Source organism: Eutrigla gurnardus, assembly GCF_963514095.1.
Source record: "Eutrigla gurnardus genome assembly, chromosome: 5".
Classification (NCBI taxonomy): Eukaryota; Metazoa; Chordata; class Actinopteri; order Perciformes; family Triglidae; genus Eutrigla; species Eutrigla gurnardus.
This window is the reverse complement of record NC_139919.1, coordinates 25335716-25355816: the sequence shown is the minus strand read 5'-3', so window position 1 is coordinate 25355816 and position 20101 is coordinate 25335716. Positions and strand designations below refer to the sequence as shown.

Genomic DNA, 20101 nt, shown 5'->3' with positions numbered 1-20101 from the left:
ATCCGAGAAAAGGCGGAAACAGACTTATTGGTTTTGTTGTCTCCACGGTGATCCCCAGCAGACATGAGCGATGATATTTGAAATACGAACCAATGTATTATTTGGAAAGAAAGTAAGACACAGAAACGGAGAAGATGAATGCCACTCCCATCTCCGTACAGTACTTACCGCTGGTTAAAAGAACAGTGCATTCCTGTGACATTGTCAGATGCAGCAGAGCCATTTTTATTCACCTGCATTCTTCTTCCTTTTCCAAACCACGTTATCCCCCAATACACTACGTACAGTCTGGTTTGGAGACACCAAAGGTTTTATACAACTTATTCACATATGCAGTAATTCTCCCCTAAACCTGTGAACAAACTTTAATGTTTTAAATCGGTGGAATATGCCGAACAGCATCCCTCAAACTCATTAATTAACAAGTAATATAACTTGTCAATTTAATCAAAACACGGAATTCAGTGTTCTGTCAGCACTGTGAGGTTGCCAGGCAACCGACACAAGCCTCCTACATGACATATATATGTGTGTGTATACATGCACACATAACATTGTCCTACTCTTACACTTTGACAATAAACACCATTTGCTGTGTTTTATTGTTCTATTATAATCTATATAATCATATAAATTGTGGCAGGAATATGCATGCATCCCAAATTTACTATTAATGGTATAATATTGACGTGACATGCTAAAAAAACAAAATGTAACAGTAAAAACTTCACCATTGTCCACCAAGGTTCCTGGCTTAATGTCTCGGACTGTTTAATTAAACTAATCCTGGGAAGTAGAAACCGACAAACGAAGCAGGCCAATCTATTGTGTGAAAGCTGTAATTGCTTTGCATATTTTCCTTTTTACTGACCGCTAAAAGTTTAGACTTTCTGTCAGTTTGCAGTATTGGAAGGAGCCGAGTCTGACGAGGGACCTGCCTTCACTGTAAACACGATTAACAAAATATTTACATGAGAGCAACCTTGCTCTATTGTGCTCCCCGGACAGCAGGATGTGTTGGTGGAATGAGGCTTGTGGAGAAGAATCGCAGCTGTCCGGCGCTCTGGGTTTTGATTGGCAGACGGTCACGGCTGGCTATTGTGAAATCATTCTTTGCTGCCTTTCTGATGAAAATCTCCGTGGAGAAAAGAAATATGGAGTAAAGCATAAAAAAAAACACATTCAATGGAGGCTTTCAGGCGTTTAAGTCGCTGCTGCGATTGTCCTTGAATGTTTCCCTCCGCTTTGTTCGCCCTGCTGGGAAAGTGCCACCATAGAGAGCATTAAATACTACGTATCACAATGATTTTTTACGCAAACACGAGTCTTATGGGAACAAATGGTCCTCATTTGTTTTCATAAAGCAAATAGAGCCTCCACCCCTTCATACACCCTCTGTGCTATCGCTCTGTGGTGTGTTTTCATATCGGATGATATCCAGGTGGTGAATAAGTCATGATGACATTTTTATATATCATCGACTGTAGGTGTGAGGTCTGACGAAGCACTAATAGCACCCTGAGGGGACTCTGGGACGGTAATGACATTCTAGACCCGGCTGTATAAAACAAGCACAAGGCAGCGAAGGGAACGCACTGGTAATGAATCAAGGGGCAAATGGTAGTTTTATGGATATTTCTGAGGCGGAAGCGGCATCGCTTCATGAGTGGGCCGTGATTTCTCTCCCTCCGGGTGTTTCTCAGCATCGGAGACCGAGGGGCTTTGCCCGCAGATTGCCTTACAGCTTGTAAATGTAATGAACAGCGTGCTATCGTGTCGGATTTCAAGATTCCTGATGTGTTTGGGAGATTTGACAGCCGACCAGCAGCTCTTGTCAAAACCACTAGGCCCTGACCGAGCCGTGTAACTTAAAACTAATGCAGTTGCTGTCTTCGCTCCCCTCAGGCCTGGTGATTGGCTTTTCTATGACTCCGCCCATTCTTGACGGCTCCAAAGACGACCTTGTGATTCCAGTCCACGAAACACTCACCATTACATGCAGGTAGGTGTGTGTGTGTGTGTGTGTGTGTGTGTGTGTGTGTGTGTGTGTGTGTGTGTGTTTTCTGCTCTGGTTTGTTATTTTCTTTTCTTCATAATGACACAATGATGCCAGAATAGATTATGTAATACTTTCAGATGCTGACGTACATGGCAAGTGATACTTCTACTTCTAGTCCACTACAATTCAGAGAGAAATAATATACTTTTAGCGATTACTGACATATATATAGTTACTATATTTAACTTAATCTATGCCTTATAGAATATGGTGCATTATATACACCACCATTCAAATGTTTGTAATCAGCTGTTGCATTCATGTTTGTGTTCTTTCCCTCAAAATGGTAATTTTAACAGACAAACAGTATAATTGAGACACCAAATGTGTAGTTGAAGAATAATTAAATAATTAAATTGCTAAAACATGCCTATTAATTCAAGTTTGTGAGGCGTTTTTATGTTTAAATCTGCACACGTGCTTTTAATGTATTTTACCAACAACTGTCTACGCATTCTAGCACTTTCTTCTATCCTTATTGAACTGTTGCTGAGAGGTTTCTGCTTGAACCACTGTACAGCGTTTTGTCCTCCACGTGCAGAACATTAATTATTTTTGCAAACCCTTCATAGAAAATAACATCGATTTGTAAAGAGGACTTTTCCACAACCTAAAAGCATGAAGGGCCATTCAGAAATACAGAGTAGTCCTCTTTGGCTGCACCCAGTCAAGCTCTTGAATCTCCAAACTTTTCAATTACAGCTGTCATCGTTCATCCAAAAAAAGCCAAACATTTCATGGATGTGTGGATTTGCTGCTTTTCCAATGTCTTAAATCACAATATAAAACAAAATAGGACGCATTAACGACCAAACAATGAATCAAGCAAATAATCAGCAGGTGAATCGATAATAAAAACATTAAAATTAACGCCACCTCAGCTACAACAGTAATGTTTCTTTATGTTTCAGTAATAAAATCTAATGATATAATATAAAACCATAAAACTCACAGCGGCCGTTTTTTTCTGCCGTGAGCACTTTTTGATGCTTCAAATTAATTTTGCTCGTTATACTAATTAATAATAATATTTTCAGTGGGGGGGACTTTTGCTTTACTACACTGCTGTTGCTATTTTACTCTGAATACTTCTTCTACCGCTGATATAATGGTACTATTACATCATTTCTTGTGGAGACGAGGCAATTAAAATCAATGTTATTCATGAAGGTATATATATATATATATATATATATATATATATATATATGATGTGTTCTAAAACACAGCCAACAGTCATTAGATGTGAATTCACACATAATGGCCATCCTTAATCCTTATGAGATCTCCGCTGCGCCGGCTGCTGCCAAGCTGTCACTCCATTAACAGTTATGTTTTTGTGGTGCAAAAAAAAAAAAAAAAGAAGAAAAGGAAAACAGGATGTGTTTGGAAAGCTGATGATACCGTTGGACTTTTTCCAATACAGGTCTCATGCTGTTTGCATGCACTGCGACTCTCCTGGAAGAGGAAGCCGGCTCATTTTAGTCCATTTAGCCTGGATAGATGCTATTCACAAGTAAAATAACCCTGAGAATATTTCCAGAATATTGCCTTCTGTGATTTTTTGTCACAGTTGTTTCCAGGCATCACATTTAGGTGTGCAGATGTGGATGTTTGTAGTCGGCGGAGGCAGGTGGTTTTAAGCTATCAGTTTCCAGACAGACATAATGATTCCACTCAATCCGGCTCACGAAGCCTCCGGGCTGACATGCCCAAACATAACTGAATTTGTGCGACAAAGCACAAAGCGAACGCAGCAACACATACACCAACAAACACGGTGTCCGCTTACATGCACACAAACACCTCTCACCCTTTCAGTTATTACATAATGGAAGAATGAGATAGCAGGTAACATAATCAGTGAAAGAGTTCTGTTCACATATTTACATTGTCCATTTTTGATCCTATCTTTTCATATTTTGCTTGTCTGATTTATCGCCTTGAAGCTCATACTAACGTCCATCTGTCTCCTCAGGGGACAGCACACTCTGGCCTGGGCCTGGCCTGATCAGACTCTGGTGGGACAGGAGCTAACCGACCGTCAGGCCCAGCTGCCGACCCCCGGGGCCCCCGGTCTGAGGGTCGCTCTGGTCAGCGCGTGTAAGGGCCAGCCTGAGAGGCCGTACTGCAAGAGGTTGGTCCTTAACCGGGCGCTGGCCAGAGACACGGGCTACTACCGCTGCTATTACAAGGACGTCAAGGCCATCATCGTCGGCACCACCGCCGTCAGCGTTTATGTCTTCGTCAGGGGTGAGTCACGCTCCCGCGAGCCTCCAAACGCCATTCTGACGCACGTGAAAAATGAAAGTCCTTGTATGGTTTTTTTTCTCACAAATGGTCTTATTTCTTTTCTGATTAGACTTCGATTTCACACAGTCATGAATCTGCAGTCTGGGGGGGCTGTTTTGTTGGCTTTACTTGTTTGAACCTGACCTGGTCTGCAGCTCTTGGCTTGGTAGTCTTTCTTTTTCAGTTTCTTTTCCTTGGGAGGGTCACAAAAAAAATAAGATCACACCCACTGAAACAGATCTCCCATTTGAATGTGACTCCAATATCGAAGCAGCTCCTGCGTTATTAGAACTAGAAGTTGCTGAAGCTCGGGTTAATTCAGTTTTCAGAAATTGGAGATGCAAAGTGTTTGGTAGAGGCAGCTCATTATTGAAAAATTACAGCAGCTCTGCTTAAATTCACCATCGTGTGAGACTTTTTATGAGTTTCCGAGTGTCGATCCTTATCTGCACAATAAGAATAGCTCCCAATGCTTTCCCTCCTGGTTTCACCCACATGATATCAGAGCCATCACTTCCACTTTCATTATCTTAGACCAACCGTAGGACTCGGCCTCAAGGGTCGCCTCTTCACTTCTCCTTGCCCTCGCTCCGCGTGCGGAAGGAGGAGTCGGAGAGACGGATGATTGTCATGGAAGGGAATCCTGCTGACCAGTCCACTCAAGTGAAACGCCTGTTTATCCCCTCTGACAAGGTGCCAAAACAGTTTCCACAGATCTAACCAGGGGGCTGATCACAAGCAGATGACATCGGAGCCATAAATTAGAGCCAGCGTGTGGCTGGATGAGAAGAGACGCATGTGGATTGAGTTAGACAGGCAGATGTCGCCCCTTTACCCCCGTCTCTGCTGCACACTGTCATCCAAACACCCGTACACACACACACACACACACATGACTGTAGTGTGCACTAATAAAATACACAAACACCCACCTCTTTTTTTACACCCAGACTCATAACCCCGATGGTTTGCAAACTGTTCTTGCCCCCGGGCGCGACGTCTCCTCTTAGAAAAACCGATTGCACTCTAATACCTGCTTTGATTTATTGTTGAGAGGAGTTGTGTATTATTCCTGTTACCTGTGTGTATTTAGACCAGGGCGGGCCGGGAATATAAGCCTCACCTACTGTTTGGCCTTGCGGATGATTAATGTCGTAAAAAAAAATGTTAAGAAAATAATAGGAAAGCTTATCGTGAGAAAAAAAGAAATAAGAAAAGAAGCGAGTTACACAACATCTTTGTCTCCTGCACAAAAGTTGCTGTTTTTTTCTTTCGCCTGGGAAATAAGAGTTTTATATAATGGCGTGCATCATGCTGTGGGAATATGAGGATTTGTAATGATAACAGCTGCAATGTAAATTGGTGATACGATTGCCGTGATGTCTCCCAGAGACCTTCTGCAACAGTATCTTTGAGTCACAGGCGATCAAGAGGGAGACATCAAGGAGCAAAGAAGCACAGAAGAGATGTTTTGCACTAACAGACTGGTTGTCTACTTGATGTTTGGAGGGGGAATAAACCACTCAGCTGTCTGTCTCTCTCTCTCTGACATGTAATAGCAGCTTTTAATGCTGTTAACAGACAGAGCTGCTGCATTAGATGGTAATCATCAACTCCACATATGGCGGGGGTCATTATCAGCCTGGGAGATATGTGGCTGTCCGCTCACGAAGTTACCCCAGTAATAGCTGCCATTATCCCGGCTTGCATCATCAGACTTACCCTTTAACGGCTCCCCGTTTCTGCGTGCACCCAGACCCCGAGCAGCCCTTCCTCAGGAGGGACAGCTTCAACGCGGAAAATGACCTGCAGACCATCTTCATCACCCGCTTCTCCACCCACGTCGTCGTGCCATGCCTGGTCACGGTGCCCGATCTGAACGTCACCCTCCATGCGGTTTGTACTCACCGGCCTGATGTCTGCACACTGGATTCCTCCCGTTCAGAGTTTTAATTTGTGATGTGTTTTTTTATTTTTTTATTTCAGTATCCCACGCCTATGGAGAACAACGGGATGACGTGGGACAACAAGCGAGGCTGGTCCATTCCCAGGCAGATCGTGGACAGCATGCCGATGATCATCGGGATTCTATGCGTCGCCACACTGGGAGGCAAAGAGTACCAATCCCCCAACTACCTGATCCACATGACAGGTAAAACACATGGCATGCCCAAAAGGGTTTAAAGGGGTCAGTCTCCTCTTGTGTTCCAGCAAAAACACCGAGGATCACACGCCTCCACTTCAGCAGCTACAAAAACATATCTGACCCAGTACAAATATTTAAATCAGATTAGGCGTTGTGCTCTTGTTGAAAGGGAAAAATCTTGCGAAGGAAATCAAAGGTGGTGCTGGACGGCCCTGCCACCATAACTCTGCATGGTTGAGCTAATTATGCCTCAACGCTGACAATTTGGCGGATTTGATTTCATTATGTCATTTCCTCGAAAAAACACAACTCCCTCTTTTAGGCGGTGACGTGTGCCATTATGCCAGCCGGAGAAGGCATAATTACATTGAAGGGAACTAAGACATTTTCGCGTCGAGGTTCCCTCTCGATGAAAAGTGAACTCTGAGGGACCCGGAGGCTCTTTTTTGCCGTGTTGTGTGTGTGAGATCATTCACCTCTCACTTCAGAGGGCGAGAAAGGAAACTCATACCCAGCGCCGCCGGGGCCAAAAGTAACAGCGAGCATCGGTCAGGAGAGAAAACTGAGAGCGAGTCTTCACTCTGAGCGCTAATGGAGCGTTCAAACAATCAGGCAATCACAGTCTGCCGCGCAGGCATCGCCGGCATCACGTGTTTTCTTTGCGCCCCCGTGTCGTTCCCGGAGACCACAGAGAGAGGTGGCTTGAATATCAGAGACACTGGCCACTGTCCAACGCTTTCTTGCTTCTTTCTTTCTTCTCTGTATTCCACTTTAATTTCCTTCACTGATGTGTTGCCCAACACATGACTGGGAATCGTGTGGGCTTGTGACAGACAGCTTTCTTTATAGTAGGATGGCTCCTCTGGTCCAAAGGAAAGTCATTTCCTCTAGTCCTGTGAGGAAGGAAAAAAACTGCTGACGATGTCACCGTGACCTCTCTCACTGTCTCCCCCTCCCTCTGTCCCCTTCTGTTTCTACCTCCCTCTTTTTTCTTTTTCCCCGGACAGGAAGTCAGGTTTACGATGTCAAGCTGTTTCCTGAGGACCCGGTCGAGCTGTTAGTGGGGGAGGCCCTCACCCTGAACTGCACGGCGTTGGTGGAGTTTAACGCCGGCGTTGACATCCGGTGGTCTTACCCTCGCAAACAGGTAACATAACAGCAACGGTTCAGTTGCACGTTGAAGCGGCATCAGTGAATTAAAAAAGAAACCGATGTGATTTCTCCTCTCCAGCCGAACAGTTGGGAGGACACTAAGCCCCACCGCGAAGCTCTGTCCCACGCCACGGAGGCCGTTAGCATCCTGAGCATCCACAGCGTCAACGTCACGGACACCGGCCCGTACAGCTGCAACGTCACCACCACGGACACCACGCTAACCCAGCAGACTCAGGTCATAGTTTATGGTGAGCAAAGCACTAGCTCAGACACCTTTTTCTGCTCGTCCACATTCCTCTTTATCGCTGCTCTTCTCATCAATCTCGATATTTCTTTCCCTTGCCGCCCAGTTACCTGGCATGAAGAGAGAGAGGCTTTCTTCATGCCGGTTTAAACAAAAGTAGCCCAATGGGGCAGAAACCAGTCCAGTCTGGATTGTAAACTAGTAAATACTAAAATGTAGAAGAAAGATAAGGTGATATAATCTATTATTAGTCCCACAGTGGGGACATTTACAGGGAGCAGCAAAAGAGGATAGTGCCAATAACAAAGCAGTGCAAAATACAATATACAATAAAAAATACAGGACTACGTACAACAGTGTGTGAGAGCAATATTAATGTAGCTTATGTGCCACCATAAGCTACTGGTCATATCAGGCCAAGAAAAGCTCCACTGGGAAAATCCCCTGCGGGTATTGAACTGAGCAGAGGTGTTTTATTGCTTATACATTGCATTAAAAGTCATAAATAATGTATTTCCTGAAGAACAGTATAGTCTTTGTTTTAAAAAAAAAAGGAATGCTCCACCAAAGATCTATCAAATATTTAGTGCTGCAGGCCTGAAGCGTGGCTCTGGTGACCCAAGGAAATGTGTTGAAATATCCACAGACATTTATCAACACTCGCTCCTGGTGTATTTAGCATTTAAATGGCAAAGCACAGAAGTGAGGAAAAGTATAAAGCCTACATGGGGTGAGTGTTTGATACTGAGTTTTGTGCTTTTGAGTCTCAGACTGTAATTAAATGGATTTCTCTTCTTCCAGAAAAGCCATTTATCAGCCTCAACTACAGGAGTGGACCAGTGGTGGACGTAACTGCCGGCCAGAAGTCGTTCAAATTACAAGTTAATGTGTCTGCTTTCCCCGCACCCGAAACACAATGGTGAGATGAGAATCCGGCGTATTCATTAAATGTAATGGGTCATTTCCAAAAGCCTTAATTAGGCCTACACTGCTTAGGTTTACAGATCGCCCCGGCTGGAGGGTATCTTGCACTGTAGCAGCTGTGCTTTTGTGTTCAGGTATAAAGATGGAAAGCCTATTAACCAGCGCCCAGAGTTCAAGATGAGGAAGATGAGGATGCACCTGAACCACGCCTTGGAGATCAAGGACGTCTGCCAGGAGGACGCCGGGCGCTTCACGGTGGTGCTGAAGAACAGTGCCGCCGGGCTGGAGAGCAGGCTCAACATCACGCTGGTCGTCAACGGTAACTAGTCTGTTGCTCTGTGTTCACGCCAGATGTTTGTGTTCATCACGACACAAAACTCTGGAGGTTTACTTGTTTTCCAAGTAAGGAACACAGTGTTTTATAATTAAAAAAAATGGATCAACGATGAAACAAATAATACGAAATTTGAAATTTAGGTGTTCACAAAGGGTACATAGAAAATACACTGTTAAAAATGTTAACAAGTTTAATCAGATTATATTTCCAAGAACTATAAAATATGTCCCTTATGAATTGAAAATCTTAGATTTTTTTAGTTGAGGACATCTCTATGACCACAAAATCACACATTTTTAATTGGAATCACGCCCAAGTTTATCCCCCTCCAGTCATGTTTTTAGTTTCCCATCATTGCTGAGCAGAAGAGCGTGAGGCTCATATTCTCTGATGGCCTTTTTGAGGCCTGTGGCGACTTGTCCGGTTGGCTGGGTGGATTAATTGTCTCTCCTCTCACCCAGTTCCCCCACAGATCCACGAGAAAGAAGTGGCAGATCCGTCCAGTCCGTACCCTAGTGGCAGCAGCCAGACGCTCACATGCACCGCCTACGGTCTCCCCGCTCCCAACGTCAGCTGGCAGTGGAGGGCCTGGGGCCCGTGTGTCCTCAACAGCACCCGGAGCACACCGTAAGAAAGCTAAAGAAACACACAAACACACACGGGATTGATCTCTTCTCTGGGTAACCGGTGTGGGAGCGAGTAAGGGTTGATGGAACGGGACAGGCGAGAAGAGAGGAGTGGGATGCAGTGCATGAAGCGTGATGTGCAGAGCAAATAGGTCAGTGTGAAATGATCCACTGGCTCCGAGTGAAGAAGAGAGGGAGGGAGTGATGAAGAAAGAGGCGGTCGAGGGAAAAGAAATGTGGAGGTTGATGAAAAGAGCAGAGATAAAGAGGAAGGTGGACGAGCGGAAAGAGAGGGTGAACGGAAAGTGTGTCTGTTCAAAGTGCAGCCGGCATCCTCCCCCATACAGTAAGAGTATAGCAGTCACACACACACACACACACACATTATGGTTTACTTGTGCTGGTTAACATGTAAAAAGTAATGTAACTATTTAAATTACTTCATCAAAGTAATACTTTTATATTAAAAAAACATTTAAACTAGGAAATGAAGTTGAATGGCTGATTGCCATTGTCAAATTTTATTAAAAATTCTTCAATATAACTTGAATTAGGATTGAGCAGAAACAGATTGTACTTACATATTTTAGTTATGAAATGCACACACACACACACACACGCACACACATATACTTATTATCAGGCATTGCCCCGGGCCTCCTCTCCCCTTCTCCATCTCCAATAAATCTCACAACATGATAATAATGGATTCTTCCAGACAGCTGTGGGTTTGAGTTATTTCCTTTTCCTTTAAGGAATTCTATCTTTCTAATATCCACCTGCCTCCATCTTCCTCCCAGGCTTCATCTTTGAAGTTATTGCTGTTCTCTTGACCTTTTCCATGTGGGGAATGCAACAGAACGTACGCTATACGAAACACATACGACGGCAGCAGGTTTCAGCTCAACTTTGGCTTCCCGGATGTCACAGTTCATGTTCTGTCTCATGTACATCACGTATCACGGGGCGCCGCCTGAGACTTGGCTGTGTTGACCTTTTCTGGTGAATACTGGTGAATTGAATTTCCTTTTTTTTAATTTGATACCAAATCTAAAAAAAAAAAAGGAAATTCAATTCACATGACTCCATCGAGTGTCCTCGAGCAAGACACGGAATCACCTTAGTTGTTTTGAGGGATATTTTCTGAAAAAAAAAAATAGTCTCACATGGTGAGGATGGTGTCTATGAGTCACATTGCATGAATAAATATAAGCTCACAACATCAAATTGTGGGGACTCCCATGTGGGTACAATTAACAGGTCCTCACAAGGTGTCAATACTTATTAAAGGAGCATTCTGGTGTTTTGGGAAATAGGCGGAGGAGATTCAATCTCCTGCACACTGTGAGCTTCTGATCATAAAGAATGGAAACAGCAAGGCTGACCTTCCAGCACCTCTGAGCTCACTTCATGAACATATCATAACATGATATGTCATGTTTATTTCATCCGCACAATAACAGAGCAAAACAACAAGTTGTGATTATGTGCCGGACTATTTCTTGGCCTTGGAGTTGGACCGACTTCTGATCAACATTGCCATTAAAAAAATCTACATGAAAAAAAATTACGTATATGCAGCTGAAGAATTTAAATATGTAAATCAATGCAATGTACTCCCATATGTACATGCATGCGTGTTTAAGCTATAATTGGCGATCTTATACTGATGGAATGACCAGCGGTTTGTCGACGGATAATTGATTCTATATGTATCATAATTATTTAGATTTATTCATGACGACAGTAAAAAAATGAACCTGACCCTGATTACCTTCTGCTAATATCTGAGCAGTGCCTTTAAGAATTCTATTTCATTCATTCATTAGTTTTCTTCTGTGATGTTCACACTGCGGATCTTCATAATAGAAACTGATACCAAAGTTTTTCCATTAGTTGCCAAGACATTTAGCATAATTGCCTTTTTGGAATGCGAGCGGATCTGAAATGCAACCCAGTGCGTGACAACAAAAAAAAGAAAAAAAAAAAAGAATAATACATAAACTTCAGGATGTCTGGTTTGATGTGCTTCTGGTTCTCCCTCCACTGGAGTCTGCTCCGCATGCCAATGAGGGGAGATGTCATGAATTTGTCTGCGTCTCTATCCAGGGTCCGACGAGACAGGAAGGGCCGGAGTGACGGGATCGCAGACTGTCAGAACTGGCAGGACATTAACTCGGAAGACGCCACGAACCAAATTGAGTCTGTCGAAACGGCGCTGGAGGTGGTGGACGGCCGAGAAAAGGTTCATCGCAGCTGTGATTGTGACCGACTAAGCCCAGCTATTCATATGTTTAAAAAAAAATAAAAATCACAATAGGATTACATTAATGATGATAGGATTGAAATGTCCAGAAAGGAAAGGCTATAAATATAATTGTGATGTTTCCCAGAAAATAATATGTTTATGTAAGCGTCCCAAATTTGGATCTTCATAACAAAATTTGTCAATCCCGAAACCATTTCCACAGTAGAAATATTTAGAGGAGTCTTCCTCTGCAGACTTCCTGTAAAGACGGGTTATAAACACATGCGAGGGGCGCATATGGCATGCCTGCTCCTTTATAAACCACAATACCATAAGAGGAAATGATCCTATGGACACACACATGAAACACGCACGCATGCTGCAGTCACACCTGAGCGGGTTTGTTTCAGCTCACAGTGAGCAGGTTAAGACTCACCCATCCTTTTCCTCACCTCACAGATAGTCAGCAGGCTTCACATCGGCAACGCCAGCGTTTCCGTCATGTACAAGTGTTCTGCTGAAAACAAAGTCGGCAAGGATGAGCGCCTGATCTACTTTTATGTCACCAGTAAGTAGTTCACCCTGCATTTGACAACAAAAGGACACAAAACACAGAATAATTTAAAGGGTCCGTTCTCCATCCCCTCTCATATAGCAGGTGCTATCCAGATAAGATTTTGAGATATCCATCACTAATTGGTCCTCCAGATACTGGAAAATTACATTTAAGAAATTAACCAGGAACATCATTTTCTACATGAATGGATTTTTTATGTATATATTTAATTCATATAGAAAATAATGCTTAATTTTTTTTTAAATGTACAGTAATTTTCTCTATATATAATGGACTGTATATATATATATATATATATATATATATATATATATATATATATATATATATATATATATATCTCCAGTCCAGGGGGCATCAAGTGTGAAAATAGTGAGACAGATAGGGATAATTGAATGTCCGGTGCACAAGCCCTGTCTTGTTATGTTATCTCACCGCCCCACCTGCCCTCCTCTCTATCCCCGCAGCCATCCCTGAGGGGTTCAGCGTGGACGTTCAGCCCACGGAGAACCCCCTGGAGACGGAGAAAGTGTCCCTGTGCTGCAGCGCCGACAATTACACCTACGAGCAGCTGCAGTGGTACCGCCTCGACCCCCAGGCCCTGCAGGACGAGCAGGGCAAGCCCCAGGAGCTGGACTGCAGGAGCGTGCACCTCTACGCGCACACCCTGGAAGGCCAGCTCTCCTTCCAGGACCACTCCAACAGCTGGGTCCTGGACTTCACCATCCCCTCCGTGCAGCTGCAGGATGAGGGGCATTACGTGTGCGAGGCTCAGAGCAGGCGCAGCGGGGATAAACAATGCCTGTTCAGATACATCTCTGTGAAAGGTGAGAGATAAGGGAGCTCCAGACATAGAGTACTCTCTCTAAACCACAGCTTATTATAGAGGAAAGCTCAGCCTTCGTCGGCCCCCGAAACACACATAGGTCGCTGAGACACTGGAGGCTTTTAAAATACATACACTGACAAAGCCCACGCAGCCTGATACTCACATCCTTGTGTAACGCCAAAATAAAGTGGGGCTGAAATGCACCAACAAATTCCTGCTTCATTCATGTTCTGCCCTGTACGCTTGCATCAGTGCCTGGAGGATAGATGTACGTTTTAATGGGTTTTTCTGACTTTTGCCCCTTTCTTTCAATCCTACGAGACTGTTGGGTGAATATCATGTACAGCAGAGTGTTGTGTGTTGATTTCTCCTGCTCTCTCTCTCCCTCTCTACCCCCCTCCGTAGCCCCGGAGGCGCCTCGATACAAGCTCAGCCTCACCAACCAGACAGTGAACGTGACCGAGTCCCTGCGGATGGAGTGCGACGCGGAGGGCAGACCTTTACCCCGCCTCTCCTGGTTCAAAGACAACCAACCTCTCCACCAAATGTCAGGTGCGTGAACACACCTACGCGGGCGGCTGCACATGTTTACACAACAGTGCAGCCGCCCACCCGCCGACCCAGCAGACACACACACATAAACACACACGTTTGCCTCTCGAAGCCCTAATTAACTCATGATAGCTCTGTTCGGGGAATTACATTCACATTAGATAAAAACAAAGAAACAATCTTTTTTAAATACTTACTCAGAGAGTGATAACTTTTAGTAGATATTTCTGTTTTTTTTCCCTTTCATGATGAATCCGGGGTGCACACACGGATACACATCCACCCACCAGCCCACCCACTCCTACCGGTCAACAAATGTGGCAAACAGACAAGAGTACTTACAAATACGGATGTGTTTGCTGCACACACACACACACAGGCATTAAACCCTGCAGGCCGATCGATGTGGCTCATTAGCTTCATCATAACATCTGAAGGAGATGGAGGGGGGAGGGGGGTGTGGGGGGTCAATACGGGTCTGAGCGAGGGTTCACTCAGAGGGGCTGCTGGGACATGTGGCTCGCCTCACAGGGCGACGGGATGATAAATGAACACCATGGATTGAAGACCGGAGGTGTGACGAGAATGTAGGAAATGTTGTTGAAAAAGTAGCTGGATTTATGATGTGAGGGGTGAAGTGTGTGCGTGTCACCCTTCAGGGGTCCAGCTGCACGACTCGAACCGCACACTGAGTATCCAGCGGGTGACGGAGGAGGACGCCGGTCTTTACACCTGCACCGCCTGCAACCAGCGGGGTTGTGTCCACTCCTCAGCCGCCGTCCGGGTCATCGGTGAGACAGCGTCGCATGTGCACGCCCACACACACAAACACACACACACATAAACACACACACACACACCTGAATTCATGACATGCCACAGTCAAAATCATAGACATCGACTGCTGGGTCATGTCATTCTCAGAATGAACAATTGAATGGGTTTGCTTGAAGTGTTCTCATGATGAATGGCTGAATTGGATATTGCATATAGATTTCAATGTAAGGAGCTTGCATGAAGGATCCGTATTTTGTAATATAGTACCCCCTACAGTTGGTGAAGAGTACTGTAATCAAAGAGAGACTAAATAAAGGACCTGTGAGGAGGATAAGGGGCTTTCATGGGAAAACATTTTGCATCTTTTGTTTCCTTCTTTCCATCAAGGTTCAAGTGACAAAGCCAATGTGGAGATCGTAATCCTCATCGGGACTGGAGTCATCGCCGTTTTCTTCTGGGCCTTGCTCATCCTGATCTTCTGCAATGCAAAGCGGGTCAGAAGTTATTCATTATTCATATCACCGTGTGTTTGTGTTTGGGTCCGTGGGTTTGTGAGAGACACTGGCAGACTGGGACTGAGATACTTTTAACCTCTGACTCACAACACGTTTGATCTCTGAGCAGGTCTGCAGTTCACTGACTCATATTCAATTCCATTCAATTTTAGTGAGGGGTTTGGGACCAACGATTTTGTTGCAGTTCATTTGGAGAAATTTTTATTGCATCCAAGATTTAATATCAGTGAGGCAGTTAGTTAGAGTGGAGTAAGTGGTGATTGTTTTGGTACAGAGGTAGAGCTGGAAGTCATCTGCGTAGCAGTGACAATGGAGACAATGATGGAATATGAAGTTTGCAAGAGGGAGCATGGAAAGGATGAACAGGAGTGGACCAAGCACGGAACCCTGGGGAACACCTTGGGATGGAGGTGTTGTGGAGGAAGTGCAACTGTTAATGTGTTGGCGAGGTATTGACCTTGTGGTTAGGTCAATAAGGTCATGGAGGATGTTGAGATGGTCGTGGGAGGTGAGGTGGGCTTTGAGTTGGGGCGGGAATGACTTACTCAAGTATTTTGACAGAAAAGATGGTTGGAGATGAGCCTGAACTTTGTCATGGTCAAGATTTGGTCCATTTGTCTTGGACAAAAGGCTGCCACATAAAAATACATATAATATGTTACATACATAGACAGACACAAGTCCATACAATACAGTAAAGTGCAATTATGTCTGGGTTGAGTCCAGGTTTCTTGAGGAGGGAGGTTATGGCAGCCAGTTTGAGTGTAGAGGGGGGCAGAGACTTATTAGATCGCCTCACACAGTGTCGCTGCAGCAACTTCACAGGGTGGTGCCGTCATTAAGAAATTAATTAAGAGATGGCTTGTTGTGCAGCGATGGCTCTATTCCTCTATTAACAGTAGCTGTAATGTTTTGTCTCTAGCTTTTGCCAATTTACCAATTAACTTTAACTTTTTTAATTGTTTTAAATTGCCTATCTTTGAGATTTCAGTCCTGGTTTATTTGGCGACACCCAATTTAGGTCCCAGAAATACTTGGGGCGGAAAACAAATTGTTTTAAAATAGAAGTTGGGCAATAATTGGCCTTTTTTTCATCGTTCTGTGATCTGATTTTATGCTGCACATGGAATGAGTCCGCCAACAACAGAAATGAAAGCAGTTGAGGAGTTGGAGGTGTGCGGCTTGTCGCCTGCAGCTCTTCATCTTACAGCTCAGTGTGGCTGCTCCTTCATGATCCGTCACTCTGTGCAACATTTCAAACAGATTCAATGTCGAAACATGCAGAGAATGACCGTTATCTTGTTTTGACACAATATTTTTTATAAAAGAAAGCTTGTAAACACGTTCTAGTACGAAGTATTTTTCTGGAAATATAGCCGCAGACCGTAGTTCATATTTCTGCAAATTTATAAATATTGCAATGCTTTTATCGGTTGGCCCAACACCATGTATTAAAATTAAATTTGGGACTGCCACTTAAATTCAAAAGGTTGCATTTTTCATTATTTGAGGGTAAACATGAGCACAAAATGCCATTACTATAAATACTATGAGAAAAACCACCAACCATTTACATAAACTGATGAAACTCCCTTTAGTAATCGGGCGGAAATCACATATTCTACACATATACTATATAAATTATAAACCGGTGTTGATTGAGCAGGAAGCGCAGAGAGAGAGAGATGGTTAAGATTTAAATCGTTAATGAAGGTAACCGCTGTGCAATCTGTGAATATGTTAAAGACTCCAGATGTGATGCTACAGGTGTTTAACTGAGTGTCATCAATAAGCTTATTCTGTCTACACCAGCAGCCGGCCCTGAAAGCCGTGCGATAGTAAAATGGTTGCTGTTGCTGTAATGGGATTTTCAATGGATGAAAACTTTTTAGGAGCTATAAAAAAAATCTTGCCTTCAGCTCAATCAAATGTGATTTTTTATTCATCTTATGTGATAAAAACAGCTTGTTTCATTTGCTAGAAAGCTACCAGAATATATGCTCAATTCAAAAAAGTTTTTTTTTACTTCAGGTCAACCCGGCAGACATAAAGACGGGCTACCTGTCCATCATTATGGACCCAGGGGAGGTGCCTCTGGATGAGCAGTGTGAATACCTTCCCTACGACTCCTCGCAGTGGGAGATCTCCAGGGACCGACTACGACTGGGTGAGGAGTCACGAAGGCTGGGAGAAAAATGCGATGCATGGATGGATGTTGGGATAAACGAGTGAATGGGGGCAAAGGAAAATGTGCAGGAGCCAATGAATGTATGAAACTGAATTAGCGTTCCACTTTCAGAATCCTTAATGGCATGAGATTGGATCGCTGCCAGCAAAGTGCTGCCAAGTAAAGTGCTGATGTTAAATATGCGCTCATTCCCGGCACGGCTTTTTGAAAACACCCTGAGGAAAAGCATCTGTTGCAAGACAGTTCCCGACTCATGGGAACATGTTTCCAAATGCTACAATTGAGATCTTAATCCCCCCCCCCACTTGTGAGCTCGGATGCCAGATGCATTTACATTTTGCCACTGCTCCTGACCGCCACTGTTTGTGTTTCCCAGTGAGACTCAAACTGAGCGTGCATAGATGAGTGAGCATGAATATTCTGTGGTTTTTTTTTCTGTTCTTTCTCCCGGCGTAGGAAAGGTTTTGGGCCACGGCGCATTCGGGAAAGTAATTGAAGCGTCGTTCTACGGCATCAGCAAGAGCAACAGTTTGGATACAGTGGCTGTCAAGATGCTGAAGGGTGAGATTTGTCTTTGTGCATGAGTAAGGAGCCGCCGATTGCACAAAGTTAAGCTAGGCGGCTGTGATATATGTAACATGGTGGATGAACGATCAATGAAAACGTATTTAACGCCTGACGTTCCACTTTGTGTTTCGTGTTTCAGATGGAGCCACGGCCAGCGAGCACAAGGCCTTGATGTCAGAGTTAAAGATACTGATTCACATTGGGAACCATCTGAATGTGGTGAACCTGTTAGGAGCCTGCACCAAACCAAACGGTGAGATTTAGTCACGTATTGCATTTAAATATGGCAACATAGTGACACCTCATGAGAAATGATTACTGTGTCACTTTGTCCATTATTGAAATTCAAGTAGAATCCTATGACCTCATTATTTTGTCCACCCCCTGCTTCCACACATTCCAACATTTTCTCTTCCAGCACAAACCAACTAAGAAAGTCAAGCAGCTGCCTCTCTTCTTCTTTGACAGCCCTAATCTTACAGTATGCCGGCACATCCATTTGACCTATAGAGCCCACGTGGAAATGTTTAACCCTGTTTACTCTAAACAAAAGCAGCAATTTAGCCGTGCGGCTAATCACAGGCGGGAAATGCTTACAGGAAGCCAGCTCTCCCTATTTTGAATACAGTGCGAATAAATAAGCTTCAAAACAAGAGGCAGAGAGATGTATGAATGGGTCCAGTAAAAAAAATAAAAAAATATTTGTAGCCTTCATTCATTACAATCATCACGTTTGCATCACCAGGTCCACTGATGGTGATCGTGGAGTACTGCAAGTACGGGAATCTGTCCAACTTCCTTCGAGCCAAGAGAGAGTTCTTCCTCCCGTACCGGGTATTAAAAAACACTCGCCTGTTTGTTTGTTCTAGATGATGGGACTGCAGAGAGAATCTTTGCTTTCTTGATTTTGGAGATGACTCATTGAATTGTTCCCCACTCAGGATCGCTCTCCCAAAACCCAGAGCCAGGTGAGAAGGATGATCGAGGCGGGTCAAATGGACCAAAGAGCTCGCCACCCTCCGTCCCCACGCTCCTCTCCGCTCATCTGTCCCCAGAATCCCTCAGCCAACCCGCCCAGTGAGACTCCCGCTGTGGAGAAATGTGAGTCCGCCTTAATTAACGACAGCATTGTTGTCCTTGTTTTCTCTCCCTGACTCACGTTCGACTCGTCTTCCCTCTCCAGTGGAGGACTTGTGGAAGACCCCTCTGACGATAGAAGATCTCATCTGCTACAGTTTCCAGGTCGCCCGCGGGATGGAGTTCCTCGCCTCCAGAAAGGTTAATTGACAGCATTACCGGGGACAATTAGTGAACGAGCCGCGGTGAATTGTCGCCCAGGGTTTGTCTCAAGTGGAGGGTCGTAACCTGGATCATTCGGTTAATTAACCGTGTCAACATAGACTGCAGCTGCGCCGCCATCCCATGCTGCATACTAATGCTAAGAAGGCAGTGTGTTTACACAGGAAGTCCAAGTCATTAAATTCAAACATATCCCATATTAAATCCAATTGATTTTTTTTTACTTACTGGTAATGCAAAACACCCATGAAATTGAGACGCTGCTAACAGACATTAAAACAAATGAGAGGAGGCTTAATTGGAAACAACAAAATGAGTGATGCTCCTTCGGAAAGACATTTTGCTTCTCGTTTGGTGTTTAATTGGCAGCGGCGATGCGTCTATGCCACATTAATGAAATGCATTAATATCTGTGACTATACAATAAATGAATGCACGTTTTACTGCCGTCTCACAGCTGAGATTGAAAATAAATTGATCAGCGCTGCAGAACACCGTATCCATGTTGTGAAGAGTTGTGCAAACTCTCCTGTTATTGGATTGTTTGCATTTGTCGGTGAGCTGATCTCACGTATGAATCCACTGGTGATCTGGGGAATAATTAAATTAAAAGGGTGACAACAAAAACACCTATAATTCACAATGAATGTTCACAATCTGACGTGACTCGTGACTAAATGAGTCACATTCGTGTCCCCGTGGCCCCATTACTGGTCAGCTTTGTGAATGATGTTGGATCTCCTGCAGTGATTCCACAGAACTCAGC

At 44.2% G+C, this 20101-nt stretch overlaps 1 protein-coding gene across 1 annotated transcript in view; it reads left to right on the top strand.

The window, feature by feature from the left end:
- The window catches only part of flt4 (fms related receptor tyrosine kinase 4), a 35589-nt gene that overhangs the window by 10971 nt on the left and 4517 nt on the right, over positions 1-20101 (top strand). The window contains exons 2-22 of the mRNA XM_084010479.1: positions 1906-2002; positions 4038-4312; positions 6108-6247; positions 6338-6503; positions 7505-7644; positions 7729-7900; positions 8698-8815; positions 8955-9139; positions 9619-9784; positions 11893-12028; positions 12491-12599; positions 13076-13435; positions 13843-13989; positions 14649-14780; positions 15154-15260; positions 17313-17448; positions 17926-18030; positions 18176-18289; positions 18782-18870; positions 18978-19137; positions 19220-19314. Coding sequence (XP_083866605.1) covers positions 1906-2002; positions 4038-4312; positions 6108-6247; positions 6338-6503; positions 7505-7644; positions 7729-7900; positions 8698-8815; positions 8955-9139; positions 9619-9784; positions 11893-12028; positions 12491-12599; positions 13076-13435; positions 13843-13989; positions 14649-14780; positions 15154-15260; positions 17313-17448; positions 17926-18030; positions 18176-18289; positions 18782-18870; positions 18978-19137; positions 19220-19314 — 3149 coding nt within the window. The remainder of the gene's footprint in view (positions 1-1905; positions 2003-4037; positions 4313-6107; positions 6248-6337; positions 6504-7504; positions 7645-7728; positions 7901-8697; positions 8816-8954; positions 9140-9618; positions 9785-11892; positions 12029-12490; positions 12600-13075; positions 13436-13842; positions 13990-14648; positions 14781-15153; positions 15261-17312; positions 17449-17925; positions 18031-18175; positions 18290-18781; positions 18871-18977; positions 19138-19219; positions 19315-20101) is intronic.